This window comes from Podarcis melisellensis (assembly GCF_964234715.1).
Source record: "Podarcis melisellensis genome assembly, chromosome: 10".
Taxonomy (NCBI): Eukaryota; Metazoa; Chordata; class Lepidosauria; order Squamata; family Lacertidae; genus Podarcis; species Podarcis melisellensis.
In genome coordinates this window covers 19,341,468-19,357,406 of record NC_138542.1, presented here as the reverse complement: position 1 = coordinate 19,357,406, position 15,939 = coordinate 19,341,468, and the positions used below count along the sequence as shown (strand labels likewise).

The 15,939-nt window shown below is 43.4% G+C and overlaps 1 protein-coding gene across 1 annotated transcript in view; it reads right to left on the bottom strand.

Annotated features, from left to right (window-relative positions):
• Positions 1-15,939, bottom strand: part of LOC309379590 (V-type proton ATPase subunit S1-like) — a gene marked incomplete at its 3' end in the record, with an annotated part of 41,403 nt that overhangs the window by 12,791 nt on the left and 12,673 nt on the right. Inside the window, exons 5-6 of the mRNA XM_081928870.1 lie at positions 12,907-12,947; positions 11,884-11,969 (exon numbers count right to left, since the gene is read on the bottom strand). Of these exons, the coding sequence (XP_081784996.1) occupies positions 11,884-11,969; positions 12,907-12,947 (127 nt within the window). The remainder of the gene's footprint in view (positions 1-11,883; positions 11,970-12,906; positions 12,948-15,939) is intronic.

The following is a 15,939-nucleotide window of genomic DNA, read 5'->3' as shown; positions in this document are numbered from 1 at the left end:
AAAATTTGGACCCAAAAGAAGAACCCGTGAGTAATTGGAATATGGACTAAAAAGAGGGATAAATTTTTAGAATTTGGAGCGAACGGGGGAGGTGGAAAAAAGGAAGTCAGCCCCCCCCCCGAATTGTAGAAGAGCCAAAACAAAGGACTGGATAACTAAGATCGAGAAGAACCTTATCTTGCCGAACTAGCAACTTCGCGAGGGAAATTTATAAGATTGAGCTGGAGGAGAAAAGTGGAATTTGTATTAAAAAGTAACCCCCCCGGAATCCCTGGAGCGATTCGTGAAAATGCCTGGAGAAGAACAACGGAGGTTTTGACAGCTGTCAAAGAGCTGTCAAAACGGAAGAATGAAATTGAGACTTTGTTATGAGGACTTTGCCGGCTACATTTGTTATAAATTGGAGATAAATTGTTTCAAATAAGGATTTATAAGTTATTTGGACTGGCGGATGTGATCTGGAAGGGAACTTTGTTATTGTAATCCACCTAGAGGAGCTGAGGGACATTGCATGTGTTTTCGACGGGAAACTTGAACAGTTGGATAGAACTTTTAATCTCCTGGGAAACTGCAGAAATGGAACATTATTTTGTCTACAGAGGCCTACACTTTACTGGAAACAATGGATTAATCTGTTGAAAAATGAAAGGAACATGATGTAATGTTTTGCTCCTGAATAACAAGCCTCTGTAGAGACACTAGAAGCCTTTGGAAAAAGAACATTTCTGTGAGGGAACAGGGAAGTAAAAAGGAGGAGAGTGATTGACAAGAACAAGGAAACAACAAGAACTGGACAGAATGTGGGAACATTTGGGATATCCAGATTTGACAAGCTTATGGATATAAAATTGGAGTTTATACTCCTGGATATAAAAATCTGGATAGAAGAAATGGGCCCCCTTTGATAGACTCCTTCTATGATTGGACATCTGTAATTTTAAAAATGCCAGAAGTTTAATATATGCCATTTTAAAAAAAAAAAGACCGGTAAAGAACCAGAGGGATGTGGGTTTAGTGAAAGGTGGGTTCATCAGGAAGACACTAGAAGTGGAGGGATAGGGGGAACGCAACAGGGAAAGAGGGGAGGGAAATTTGGAATCCAAAGGTTGTAAGATTATTGTTTGTTTTTATTCTATTTTCATCTGTATTATATCTGAAAGGGGGGAACTCGTGGAAGGGAATAGGTCGACCTTAGGGGATGGAAATTTGGATAAATTGAGTTATTGATGATGAGTGTATTTTGGGAATAAGAATTTGTTGAATATCATTGCTTTTTTGGAAGATTTGGAACACAAGAGGGGGTGGGGAGGGGAAGTACTGGATATTGGAAAAAGTTTATGAATTGGATTTTATTTGTTTTAATTTGGAAAACCTTAATAAAAATTATTTTAAAAAAAAAAAAACATTAATCGCTTCCCTAAACAGGGCTGCCTTCAGATATCTTCTAAAAGTCTGGTAGTTGTACATGTATATGATCATATATGATCAACTATCAGCCGATCATCCGGACTTCTGTGCACAGTGCTATGCAAAAACAAATAGGTGTCGTGGTGACCTCAGGTGATAGACAGGTGGGTAGGTCAAACCCGACTCAAGGGAGTGGAGGAGCGAAGGCTCTAGTCAGATTCGGTTCCCTGTAGCTGCAGTATACAATGGCTCTTCTAGAACAACCCGGCTGTTGCACAAAACTACTACCACCATTTGAAAGCCACAATATGCTGCTGCTGCTCAAACATGAGTTATCGTCAGCAAATTTAGGAGCAAACATTTCTGGGGGAAGGGAATAATAACTTTGAGAGGCAATCATTTTAGTTATTATGGTCACAGGGAAGGAAAGGCTTAACCCATACACTATGGTCCTGATGGAGCCTTCCTGTGGCTGCAATATACAGAAATGAAATGCAGTCATTTTGGGAATGTTTTTTTTTCACTGCTGCCTGAGCTCCATATGCATCACTTGTCCGCAAAGAGTTTTGGGAGCAGGTAGAAAGAAAGAAAGAAAGAAAGAAAGAAAGAGAGAGAGAGAGAGAGAGAGAGAGAGAGAGAGAGAGAGAGAGAGAGATATCTGGGGAGGGGTGCTCTCTCTGTCTATAAACCCACCACTGCTTTCTTCATAGGCAGGTGAACCCAATGCATCTCAATACTGAAGCCCCATTTGACAACTAGTGAGGATGATTAGCATTATTTTGCAAAAGTAAGAAAAAGAATTTGATTTCATGCAACCCTCTGAAATGCTACGAAGTAGGCATGGGTTACTTTGTCAACTTACGTTTCTCTCGGCTTCTTTTTTTCTAATCCCAAATTCACTTCCACATCTGTTTGCAATTTTTAAATTATTATTATTCCTCAGGAAAAATTGCCAGCATTATAGTGCACCCCCCCGATATACACATTTTTACAAAACAAGTTCCCTAACTATATGCCCTTTTTATTAATATATACATGTTTATGTCAACATGCAGAGGGCTAGGAGGCCAGCTGGGCCATCTCCTTCTAGCCGTCCGCTGCAAAGACCCATTGGCCTCTGCTCCAACGTAAATCAGTGACCCAGGCTTCAATGCCAGGGCACACTATCAGCAGATCGAACTGCGCACACAAAATAAGCATGAGGCTTGTGAAAGCATACTATAACTACAGATTTATTAATCATAAATCAGGACAAAGAAACATGTCATCTCTCTCTTCATCTTCTCAGAAAGACTAGGAAAAGGAAAAGCTATACACACAATGGAAGTTCCCAGCAAGCTGTGCTGGAATGTAAACAGACATGTGACACGCAACAGTTCTACATGTCTGCTCCTTAAGGTGGAACAGAAATCTCAACAGTTTACCCTAGTGGGATTTTGTACACATTACTAGGCTGGAAAAAGGAACTGCAAAGTTCATGGAAGCGAGAATGTTGCAGGATTGTGCTTTGTGTCTCGTTTCAGAAAGTGTGAATTTTGTAGGCTCACCTCTAAAAGCAAACTGAACTGGATTTGTCTTCAACCCCTACTATAAAGCCTTCATTTTAAATGCTACATCCCTTTAGAGCATTTTGTCCTTTAAGACATGTGGAGGGAGATTCTTTTATTTCATCACGTTAAATCAATGGCTATGCATTCTTGGTGCTATCTTTTTCTTTGCTGTTGAGATCAGATGAAATCATGATGATACAGGAATTGATGATACACTAATTTCTGGCTTCTATTCTGAGGGTTAATGAAGACACAATATTCACAGAGTGGGCAATAAATGCAAAAATGAACAAGAGGGACCATTTTATGGCGTAGTTTATATCTTTCCTTCTTTCTAGTGGTTCCTTGAGTTTTGATAAAGGGGCAACAGTTATAACACCTTAAGTGGGATATTAAAATTGAGAGAGGGCATAGTTAAAGATGGCCAAATTATATGTAGCCTATCTTTCAAAGCACTGGAGGTTGTCAGAATAAATGGAATGACAACTGGAGATTTATACGTTACAAAACCTTTCAAAACAGTTCACAAAAAGACATGTCTTTTCAGGCCTACTGGCAGCTCTGCACAGGAGTGAAAAATATGGGCAACAAAAGCGTGTGAGGAAAAACGTCTCTGACTTAGTTCCATGGAAACTGATGTTAATACCTACTCATCTCTCTGTATATAATTATTGGATGTTACTAGCTAGCTGAAAGCAAAAACTAGGGGATGGGAGTTAATGTCTTTGAAATATATGCAGAAAACTGAGAACTGCCATGCACTACTAGTCATGTGCCCCCATGACATTGTCTGGGGGTTATAGGTGGATAGGTGAATTAATAGGTAACCAGAAAATGAAATATAGCACTAAATTTGTTGAAAGAATGCCTCTGCCAAGCATTGTATTTGAAAGGACTTTTAAAAAATCTCTGTAAAAAATAAACATTGCCAATACAAGAACAGCTTGGGAAATGAGAAAGGCTGGAAGTGGAAATGAGGAGGGATATTGGCTGAGAATTTATATATGGTGATTTCTGAACATGAGGGCATGTCCCAGACTGGTGACTGGGAGTGGCCGCCGGGACCACATAACACCGGTTCTGAGAGATCTGCACTGGCTCCCAGTACGTTTCCGAGCACGATTCAAAGTGTTGGTGCTGACCTTTAAAGCCCTAAACGGCCTCGGTCCTGCATACCTGAAGGAGCGTCTCCACCCCCATCGTTCAGCCCGGACACTGAGATCCAGCGCCGAGGGCCTTCTGGCGGTTCCCTCATTGCGAGAAGTGAGGCTACAGGGAACCAGACAGAGGGCCTTCTCGGTAGTGGCGCCCGCCCTGTGGAACGCCCTCCCATCAGATGTCAAAGAGATAAAGAATTACCTGACATTCAGAAAACATCTTAAGGCAGCCCTGTTCAGGGAAGTTTTTAATATGTAATGCTGTACTGTTTTTAACACTGATTGGGAGCCGCCCAGAGTGGCTGGGGAAACTCAGCCAGATGGACGGGGTATAAATAATAAATTATTATTATTATTATTATTATTAACAGATTAGAGTTGGGGAAGAAATATTTAAAGGTAAACTTACCAAGTCTGCATTTTCTGAAACCATTTGCAATTCAAAACACACATATACCCTTCAAAATTATTATCCGAATGCGAAACACTTATCTGAATTTTGCAATGCTGTTCTCCAGCCAAGTAGTGTGTGGAAAAGCGCATATGCTATGGTAAAGTGTGTACATAAACGCATGTAGTAGTTAAAAATAGCATACAAAAAGGCAATATGTATTTAGAGGAGATTGGTTTGCAAAAATGTGTATAGTCAGGGAAATCGCATGCAGATTCGAGTACAGTAGGAGAAATTCACACGAAAATGCTGGTGAATGTTCATGAGATCTTTTTCCTTCCAAAACAAAAACTGCAAGCTGATACAGAAACGTGGAGAAGTGAAGGTTAGAAAAAGGAGAAACTGGGAGATATTGACCTATTCACCAATCCCTACTTATACTGCATAAGCCAGTCATGTGCAACTGGCTCCTTCCCATTAGAGATGGGAAGAAACAAAGTGGCTTAGCATTGTGTCTGATTCAGGAATCATGGTTTGCTGTTCTCCCAACAAACCATGATCTAGAGCCAAGACTTGTTTTGGGCTTGTAACTGATTGTTGTTGGTTAAAGTGAAACAAATCAAAACCAGTGGTTTTGGATATAAGACTAATCCAGGGATCAGTTTTGTTTCCTCCTTGCACCAGTGGAAAGAAGCAAAATATTCCAGATAAGTTAACCGTGGCTTACTGTGGTGAGGGAACTGGGGACTGAACAGCTAAAACAGAGAGAGGTATATGTCTTCCAGGTAGTTACTTGCAATTTCCTTTTGCTTAGCCAAACAGAATGCAAAGTTTGTCTTCTTATTCCTACAGCCTACCTCTTTGTACCATTAAAATATACACGCTGAACCTGAAGGGCATTTGAAATATGAAAGAAAATAATAATTAAAGATTGATATCTCCCTTCAAAAAAATGTACGTATGGTCTTAAAGCTAACAATATGTAGCCTTAAAAACTCCAGATTCTGCGGAAGATACCCTTTTAGAAAAAGATTGTTGCATGGAAAGACATGATTGGCATGGCAATGTATAGGAATCAGCATTTAGGTGAGAGCGCACATCCATAAAAGCAGAGGACTTGAGCCACAAGGAAATGAAATTGCAGCAGTCTGTATGGATCAACGAGCCAGGAGGATGCTGGCGAGCCTTAGATTAGAGCCTATTCACAAGAAGAAAGTAGAGAAAATTGAGGCAGTGGTTGCATTTACAAGTGCACAGCAGGCACCGTATTTTCAAAACAGGATTCAGCTTAACTTGTTGAAACTGGAATGGGCTCTTTGACTTTTCGCAAAGATGAAATGAAACTTTCAGGAAATGTGCTCCTTCTGAAAAATGCACTCTTTCACATTCATGGATGACTTTGATCACAGCCGGTAACAAATCATTAGAGGCCTCTCTGGCTAACGCCATGGCTTGTACATGCTTTGCAACTGTGTAAAGCTGCAAAAAATAACTGCTGCAGTAATAAATGAGTGCGACTTTTCTCAGGTGGGGGGTCTGGGAAGTACATCCTTTCACCCATGCCTACGCATAGTGCCTCTCATCACTTCCTTGAAAACAGAATTTTGTGTGGTATTGAGGGAAAGCTCATGCTTTTTTCCCTGGGGGTTTTTTGTGGGGGGAGCATGGTTTGTGTTAACAACTTTGGTGACCTGAGTCTAAGCTTGTTTACGCAGAAGGAAGTTCTGCTGCCTCCAACGAGGCCTATTCATGAGCCAGCGTGCTCAAGATTTTAATCTTGGTGTGCAGAAAGCACGATGACTTTTCCAAGCAATTTTGCATTGTGAGAATGTCATCTTTGTCTACAGGTGATCGAATCGTTATTTAATATTGTGAAAACCTCACAATACTGATGCCCTTTCAGCGCCTGGCTGCAGTGCTTAAAGTTTTGCTCCACCATGCGTCATGAGGCAATGCCATCATTTTCTTTTCAATACTGGAATCCGGAGGCATTCCAGTCTGGGTTTTTCTTGTTCTGCATGCTTACTATGAGCTGGACCTGGCCAAACAACCACATACTATTCTTTCAGGAATACCTTGCAACCTGGTTCAGACAACCATGTATATTCAGATGGAGTGGAATCACAGTGGCAACCCCAGCCCCCAATGGATTGAGGTTGAATTTGACAAGATAGAAATACTGTTTTGGGGGACAGGTATGGGGGACTCCTTGATCCTGATGGGGTAACTGTGCCCCTAAAGGACCAGGTACGCAACCTGGGAGTCATTTTAGACCCAGAGCTGTCCAGGGAGGAACAGGTCAACTCTGTGTCCACAGAAGCTGTCTATCAGTACCACGGAAGCTTTCTACCAGCCTGCCTGCAGACTGTTTTGTCAGAGTGGTGCATGCTCTGGTTATCTCCCGCTTGCACTACTGCAATGTGCAAATGTCCTTTGAAGGTGGCCTGGAAACTACAACTAATCCAGAATGTGTCAGTTAGACTGGCAACTAGGAGTGACTGCCAGGACCATATAACACTGGTCCTAAAGGATCTTCACTGGCTCCTAGTACGTTTCCGAGCACAATTCAAATAGTTCCTGCTGACCTTTTCAGCTCTCGTCCTAGTATACCTGAAGGCGTGTCTCCACCACCATCATTCAGCTCGGACACTGAGGTCCAGCTCCAAGGGTCTTCCGGGAGTTCCCTCACAGTGAGAAGTGAAGTTACAGGGAACCAGGCAGAGGGCCTTCTCAACAGTGGCGTCTACCCTGTGGAATGCCCTCCCAGCAGATGTCAAGGAGATAAAGAACTACACTATTTTTAGAAGACATCAGAAGGAAATTTTAAATGTTGGACGTTTTATTATGTTTTTATATGTGCTAGAAGCCGTCCACAGTGGCTGAAGAAACCCAGCCAGATGGGTGGGGTATAAATAATAAAATTATTATTAAGTTCAGTAGATTCTGTGATCAAACTCTGCACCTGTATGACAGTATGTGTGTCAGGTGTACATCAGTTGTGGGGAAACTTTGACCTCCCAGATGCTGCTGAATTACAACTCCCATCTGTGATGGGGTGTCATAAAATGCCACCCACAGCAATGACTATAGTGTGCTGAGTTTCAAAGCAACTAAGGCCACAGTCACACCATTCACTGAAAGCACTATGATACCACTATAATCAGTCTTTAATCAGTCCCACAAAGAACCCTGGGTTTGTCATCTGCTGGGGGTGCGGAGAGTTCTTGGGACACCCTTCTCCCCCCCACCCACCAAGCTACAATTCCTAGAGTGGCTCAGCAACCAATCCCTGTTCCCAGGGAACTCTGGGAAATGCGGCTCCATGAGGAGAATAGGGGTCTCCTAACAAGCCTCAGCACCCTTAACAAGTTACAGTTCTCATGATTATTTGGGCAAAGGCATGGCTGATTGAAGTGGTTTCATAGTGCTTTCAAAGAATACAGCCTAAATCACACCCATTGGTGTGGACGGAACATAGTGGGATGTACACCAGGTACCACTATAATTATACAACCTTTAGAAGACATCCGAAGGCAGCCCTGGACAGAGAGGGCTGTTTGAGTATGTATAAAACTAGCTGGAAAAGTCCCTGATGTTGGGAAAGATTGAGGGCACAAGGAGAAGTGGACAGCAGAGGACAAGATGGTTGGATAGTGTTCTCGAAGCTATGAACATGAGTTTGACCAAACTGCGGGAGGCAGTGGAAGACAGAAGTGCCTGGCGTGCTCTGGTCCATGGGGTCACGAAGAGTCGGACCTGACTAAATGACTAAACAACAACAACAAACTAGCCTACTGCTCCAATTTACATTCATTTTCCTGTCCAGTTTTCCTGTCGTGGAACAGAATGTGCACCTCGAGCTGAAAAAGATTCCCCACTCCTGGAGAAAGTGTTGAAAGTCTATTGCAATCCTGTGTGTAGCTTACACCTAAGAGCCCCTCATCTGGAAGCAGACCTTGTCTCTAACCTTCTCCTTGCTATAGACAAATTCCCCAATTTAGTATCCGCTCTGGATTTTTTTTCGGGTGTCATGCTAGGAAATGAGAACAAATGTCATTGCTGGCCTACCCATTTGTGTACACTTTGTCTCTAACCTTCATAAGAGTACGGTGGCATAATGGGCATAAAATCCCCCTTTATCACTGTAAGAAAACCAAGGTACTATCAAAATCAAAAGAGATGCTGTTTCAGAAAAACAAACAACAAAATTCCAGTGCAGAAACTAGTGCTCTTCCTTTTACCAAATATAGGACTATCGCACAGAATGAATAACAAGACACTACTAACAAGCATATTTCACAGTCTCTGTGCCGTTCCGTCTACTATCTAGTCAAACTGATGTTTGCTTTCCCCAGAGTAACGCACAGCTAGCTTCAGCCAGCTTGAAGCAGTTCTGCTGTAATTATTTTAAATTCTGCTTTGTTTTGCATGTAGGATTCTGGCTGACCCAGCTGGGAAATAATTAAGTATATTGTCTACAGCTACAAGTTAAAATTTAGTTTCTTAATGTAAAGCAGTGCTCAAATGGAGAGGAAAACAGAAAAAAAAGCTGGGGGATGAATGGGACGCCTTGTTCCCTTTCGTCTGTCTCCCTTGCATTCATTTCCCCCCTGCAGCACTTATAATGCTTTGAAAATAACAGTAGATGAATTACCCTTGCATCTGTTGGAGCCAAACTAGGGCTGAAATCCTAACCCCACCTGTTTGGGCATGAGCCCCACTGAATTAAATAAGACTTACTTTTTAGCAGACATGCTTAGGATTGTAAGCAAATAGTTCCTACTGAAATCAATGGGGCTGAAGTCAAGATTCCCCACCCACCTTTGACTGAGAACTACCGTCTTTTTCGTCCTATAGGGCGCACCGGCCCATAGGACACACCTTGTTTTTTGGGGGCTGCCACCCCAAGCCTTGCGGACACTCGCCCGAAGCATGGGGAGGCCCTCTAGGACCTCCCGCTGGGTGCGCAAGGCTTGCGGACACTCGCCGGGGCTGCAGGTTGCTGCTCGCAAGGCTTGCGGATAGCTTCCTGAAGCCTGGAGAGCGAGAGGGGTCGGTGCGCACTGATGCCTCTCGCTCTCCAGGCTTCAGCGAAAGCCTGCATTCGCCCCATAGGACGCACACACATTTCCCCTTCATTATTGGAGGGGGGGAAGTGCGTCCCATGGGGCGAAAAATACGGTAAATTATACTGATCAGCAGAATAAACCAAAGGGGTACATAGGGAAGGGAAGTGGCAGATTGGCTGTCATGCTGACCAGGATGGGAGGTGGGGATTTTCTTATTTGCCCCATAAGATCTCATTTTTAAAATTTCACACCCACTGAAGCTAATAAATTAACTATGACAGCTATAAATTGATGTAGGTGATAATCCCAATCTTGGGGCCTGTTGGAGGGATGAAGACGCTTTAAACCCTCGCTTCAATCAACCCTCAGAATGCTCTGTTCGGGTGTCTCATATCACACTAAAGGTAAAGGTAAAGGGACCCCTGACCATCAGGTCCAGTCGTGACCAACTCTGGGGTTGCGGCACTCATCTCACTTTATTGGCCAAAGGAGCTTCCGAGTCATGTGGCCAGCATGACTAAGCCGCTTCTGGCGAACCAGAGCAGCACACGTAAACACCGTTTACCTTCCCGTCGGAGTGGTACCTATTTATCTACTTGCACTTTGAAGTGCTTTTGAACTGCTAGGTTGGCAGGAGCAGGGACTGAGATCACCCCATTGCGGGGATTCAGACCGCCGACCTTCTGATCGGCAAGTCCTAGGCTCTGTGGTTTAACCCACAGCGCCACCTTCATATCAAACTACTGGGGAAAATATCACCAGCAGCAGATATATGCCTGCAGAACTCTTCGCAGTATATTCAAAGAGCCTACAGAGAGTCACCTCACCAGCTCTCCATGATGCTACTCTGTTACTCTGGAATTAATCCATTATCTTTGACCCACTAATTAGATGATTCATGCCCATCTTGACCTCAGCTGCACGTAAAATTTGTGAGGTCTGTGATGCTCAGTTAAGATCACTTAACCAAAGACTTGAAGTTTAATTTTGCGTTTCCAATTCTTCAGGCACTGAACAATGCCTTAATCGGAAGGGGAAATAAAATATGTACATCAGTAATGGATTATGAATGAAGGTTCTGGTTTCCGTCCATTGCAGTATCACTTAAATTAAGGACCACCAACCTTTTTTGAGAGATTTCTGCTAAGAGACTACTAGGTCTCTGGAACCAGATACAGTGGTACCTTGGGTTAAGTACTTAATTCGTTCCGGAGGTTCGTTCTTAACCTGAAACTGTTCTTAACCTGAAGCACCACTTTAGCTAATGGGGTCTCCTGCTGCTGTGCTGCCGGAGCACGATTTCTGTTCTCATCCTGAAGCAAAGTTCTTAATCTGAGGTACTATTTCTGGGTTAGCAGAGTCTGTAACCTGAAGCGTATGTAACCTGAAGCGTATGTAACCCGAGGTACCACTGTACTGTGTGTCACTTTGGATTATCCATTGCAGGTTTTGAAGTTCACCAACCTGATGGACTCCAAAGTTTTATTGGACTCCAAATCCCATCATCCTTGACCCCTGGCCATGTTGGCTAGGGCCTCCAACATTTGGAGGGCACTGGGTTGGAGAAGGCTGCTGTAGACAAATTGTTAATAACACTCCGAGTCTGTATCCTTATGTAGAAAAACAAAACAGCACCATCTATGTACAAAATGGAGGTACCAGCAGGCTTTGGGAAACCTTCAGGTTTGCAGAAGGACAAGTGAAAAACGGGGTGAGAGAAAGTTGCTAAATCCATGAATTCTGCATATTATAATGAGCACAGGAAGCTCTGCAGGATCAGGGCGCAGCTCAAGGCTGAGGGATCTTTGGTCCTCCAAGTGTTGTTGAACTTCACCTCTCATCATCATCAATGGTAAAGAAGGATGGGAGGATATCCATCAAGGAGCCCAGCCTTGGCCTAACCAATTAACTTCATAAAATGCCGCATTACAATACGGAGATGAGTGAATGGTTGTCTCCACAATATTTAAATGAATGAGCAGCTCCTGCTTCCACACAGCTGTGTGCGCACATTAGAAGCCATCTGTTATTCTGTCTGAGAGCACTCCAGGGGCCAATAACCCTACTAGTGTAAAAACATAACCCATCTTATTTCATTTTTCTTACCAAATCTTGTGTCTTGTTTGAAGTTATGACGTGGGGACTGTCCCTTCACCCAAAACATAACAGTTGCCTAATCCTTATGGCAGAACATTAGTAGTAATATACAGCGAACACAACACTTGTGAAATGGGGAAAATCAAACACTATTTCTGCTATCTTACCACATGACAAACCTTTGAGGACTCTAGGCTCTGGAAAGTACTCACCTTTGAAGGTCGCCTTGCTGTATAAATGGCCACAGACTCAATTCCTTGTTGCTGCAAAGACTTAGTATACTCTCCAATTATTTTGTCTGTAGACATAAAATTTATTATAACTGCTTAACAATGTCATTAAGTTCACCCAAAATTGCTACGATATCTTGGAAGGCAACAATTCTCATGTAGTAAAGAAGTGTCTGTGCTCATTTATATTGAAATATTAACCGTTAAACAATGTACTTGGCAAATCACAAAAGTAAAGTAAGACATCTAAGTTTCCCCGATCAAAACAATGTTTCAGAAAAGGTCCAGAGGGTTAGTGACTATTGAAAGTTATTAAAAAGTAAGTTGAAGTGAGGGAAAGATTAGATGATGTAGGCAGACCACCAGCACTGCCCAAATACTATTCAGGCAGCTCAATTTTTTGCTAAGATATGAATCTGGTTGACATGTGAACTGGGGTGATAACACATGAAGTGGTTAAAAAAATCCTTTACAATAAGAGGAGATCTGTATTCCTCTATATGTTGTCCTCCATATGTTGTTGGTCTACAACGTCTGACATCACTGACCATTGACCATGAATTTGGGGAAACTGTAATGTTTCATGCCTTGAGCTCTATGATGGAGATATTGATGTACTAATTAATTAAATAAAAGTACAATTGTTTATTATTGAACTCAACTGGCATATGACCCCAAGGAGAACTTAGTGGATTTTTATAAGAACCATGGTATCTGAGGACACATCATAGCTGTCAACTTTTCCCTTTTCCTGCATGGAATCCTATTCGGAATAAGGGAATTTCCCTGTAAAAAAGGGAAACATTGACAGCTATGGGACACATATCCACAGAGTAGGTGCGGATCACAGTGGATCCACTGCAACTAGATCTCTGTTCACTTTGTACACGTTATTCCTTCTCTAGCAAGGGAATATGCATGAAAGCCTCTTTTCCCCCTGAATGCTGATCTTTCATGCTTAATTGTTAATAACAACCTGGATCACTTGTGGATTGTTTCACTTACCATTTTCCAGGAGCTCCTTTCGAGTGGATAGGTCATTCGTCCTACATGGGAAACATAGAAAGAAAGAAAATGAAAATGTTGGAAGGGGAAGAATACTGACATGGCCTACCACTTGCAGTTGAAAGAAAAATACTACTATGATTTGAATGAAAATGAAAACACAGGAAAGAAAAAAGAACAGCACAGAAATATAACAATTGGACAACTTACCGGTAGCTCTGGGGTTTTTTTAAAAAAAATAATTAAGGATTTTAGCTTTGCTAGACAGGGCATGTTCCAAACTGAAGCATCCAGGGGACTCAGTAAGGGAACAGTATTCCAGAAAGAGGGGCGGGCTGCAAAATCAGATCACATATAGAATGCAAGGATAACTCCAGGGCTGGAAATCTAATATTCAATCAGCGGTTTAATTTAATTCCGAAAGATGCCAGTTGTCTTGGGTAGAGATTGCAAAATGGAGAATACAAAATGGGAATTGGACAGTGGCGAGAGATAAAGGGTTAATGACCCCCGCCCCCAACATCACGGTCCCAAGGCTATTTAGTGAGGGGAGGGGATTATCCAGATTGGGACCATGGCATTGGGAAGAGCGGCTAACCTTTTCCCTCATGCCACATTGTGACATAGAAGAGCTATGAAAGGTAGCGCACCCCGATTTTCCTTTGTTTTATGTTGGAGGGTATGGAAAGGGATAACAAAAAATGGCAATTTTGACAACATATGGCTTCCCTTTTTTGCATATGTTAATAAGGGGGATCTTTTTCTCCCCCCTTATCTCAATAAAGCCTGTGGAGAGGATATGTACATTGATAACTCTTATGGATAACATATTGTAGAAAGAGTTGCACAACCCATAAATTATATAAACTGGATATAAATGTTTATACCAGATTTCTTGTTTTTGATGAAATGGTTGCCTTGCAATTTTTGTTTTATTGTTTAAAAATTTAATAAAATTTTCCACGGGGAAAAACAATGAATGTGTTGTGTTTAGGCTGGCCCCTTAAAACTTAGATTTGTTATTAACAATGATTGCCTTCCTAAGAGACCTAATGTTTTCAGGGTAATTTGCTGTTGAGTAAGGAAAAGCTGATTAAAAAACAAATCCAACGATGGGTAAACTGACAGAAGAACAAGCTGGTATTGGATAAGACAGATAATCAGATCCTTGTCAGACTCAATAATTTATGCCTCCATTGAATGACTTTACGTAATGTGACTATTGACAACACCTATAGGACAGCCTATAATGAGAGATCATGTTTGAAGAGCAAGACAGGGAGGCAGAAATGTCTATATTAGATTAACAAGTCCATTCAGGTAGTCCAACAGTGCCATTTAATGCAATCTAGGTATCTTGCATAATACGTAATTTTAGTTTATCTAGTCCAAGAAAAATAGGGGCCATGATGTCGCCCTTGAACAGATAGGTGCAGGGGCGTAGAAAGGGGGTGTGATAGGTGCAGCCCACCCCGGGTTTCACCACTGACGGGGGTGACAAAATGGCGGGCAGCATTCACTGTGGGGCCTGCAGCACTCCCAAGCCATGTGTCTCCGGTGCCCACGGGCCCTATGTCAGGAGTGTGGGCAGGAGCCAGGTCCTGTGACCAGTAGGGCTTCGCAGGACTAGGGCTTTACTAAATTTGTTCTGAAGAGGCAAGGCGTGGCTGCACAGGTGAGGCTGATTGGTAACTCACAGCATCTGGTGGCAAGAGCCGGGAAGGGATATAAGGTCAGCATTTCCCTTTGGCTCTTTGCCACAGCAACATGCTTCCTGCCTTGGGCTTCTTGACTCCTGGTTTCCTGATCCTCGGACCTTTGGCTTCTTGATTCCCAGCTCTCTGACCTTTGGCTTCCTGACTCCTGGCTTCCAGACTCCCGTTCCTGCTCCCACCCCACCATCTTGCCCCCGGTCCGGACGTCCTCCACCAGGACTTTGACCACCTGTAAACTGGACCGTGACACTCTACGCTGTCCGCCCACTGCCTCTTACCCCCAGGTGTAGGACAACTGAGGCCCCATGACACGCCCCATGACACGCCACACCCCTGTCCCATCCCTATAGGTGCCATGTGCCCCATACGTCCCTATGGGCGCTGCCCATCCTGTCCCTCCCTATGGGATGGAGCCAGTGTGGTGTAGTGGTTAAGAGCGGTAGTCTCGTAATCTGGGGAACCATGTTCGCGTCTCCGCTCCTTCACATGCAGCTGCTGGGTGACCTTGGGCCAGTCACACTTCTCTGAAGTCTCTCAGCCCCACTCACCTCACAGAGTGTTTGTTGTGGGGGGGAGGGAAAGGAGAATGTTAGCCGCTTTGAGACTCCTTTGGGTAGTGATAAAGCGGGATATCAAATCCAAACTTCTTCTTCTATGGGCATCCTTATGGGCAGTTCACCCCGCCCCTATGGGCAGTTTGCCTTGCCCCTGGGCACGCCACCCCAGGTGCCCGAGAGGCTTCCTCCACCGCTGGGTAGGTGTCCTGTTGATTAGTAACCTCAAGGCCCCTGCTGTTCTCCTGTCTTATAGTTCTCTACATTTAAACCATATTTGGAGTTTAGATCGAGAACTGCACTTCCCGATAACTCTTGCAATGGAAATGCTGTCCTCTGTAAAGGGGAGACTGGCGCTGACATGCCTCCCCACATGCCACCGAAACTACATGAGCTGTTCCGAAAGGGACAATGCAACTATCCCCAAGCATACCTCCCAAACTAGACAGGTCTAGCCAAGCTTCTTGAGGGAGCAAAACTGCCAAACTTTAGCCAAGTTGACCTCATGCTAAAGATGCATTAAATTGCCACTTGGTTCTCTCAAGTTGTGCCGCCTTTTCTTGGAGCCAGAGGTGAGGATCCTGTGCTGTGCGCTCACAGGATGTTGTTGAATTCCAGCACGCATGTTAGATATACATGTGTCTCTGGAGGAAACCGGCTGTATGGTATCTGTGTGTCGTGTGCATTGGGATATGGTAGAGGGCAAAACCTGTGGAATTGCTTGCATGGGTGAGGTTTTTAAGCGATTGCTTTGCACTGCAAGG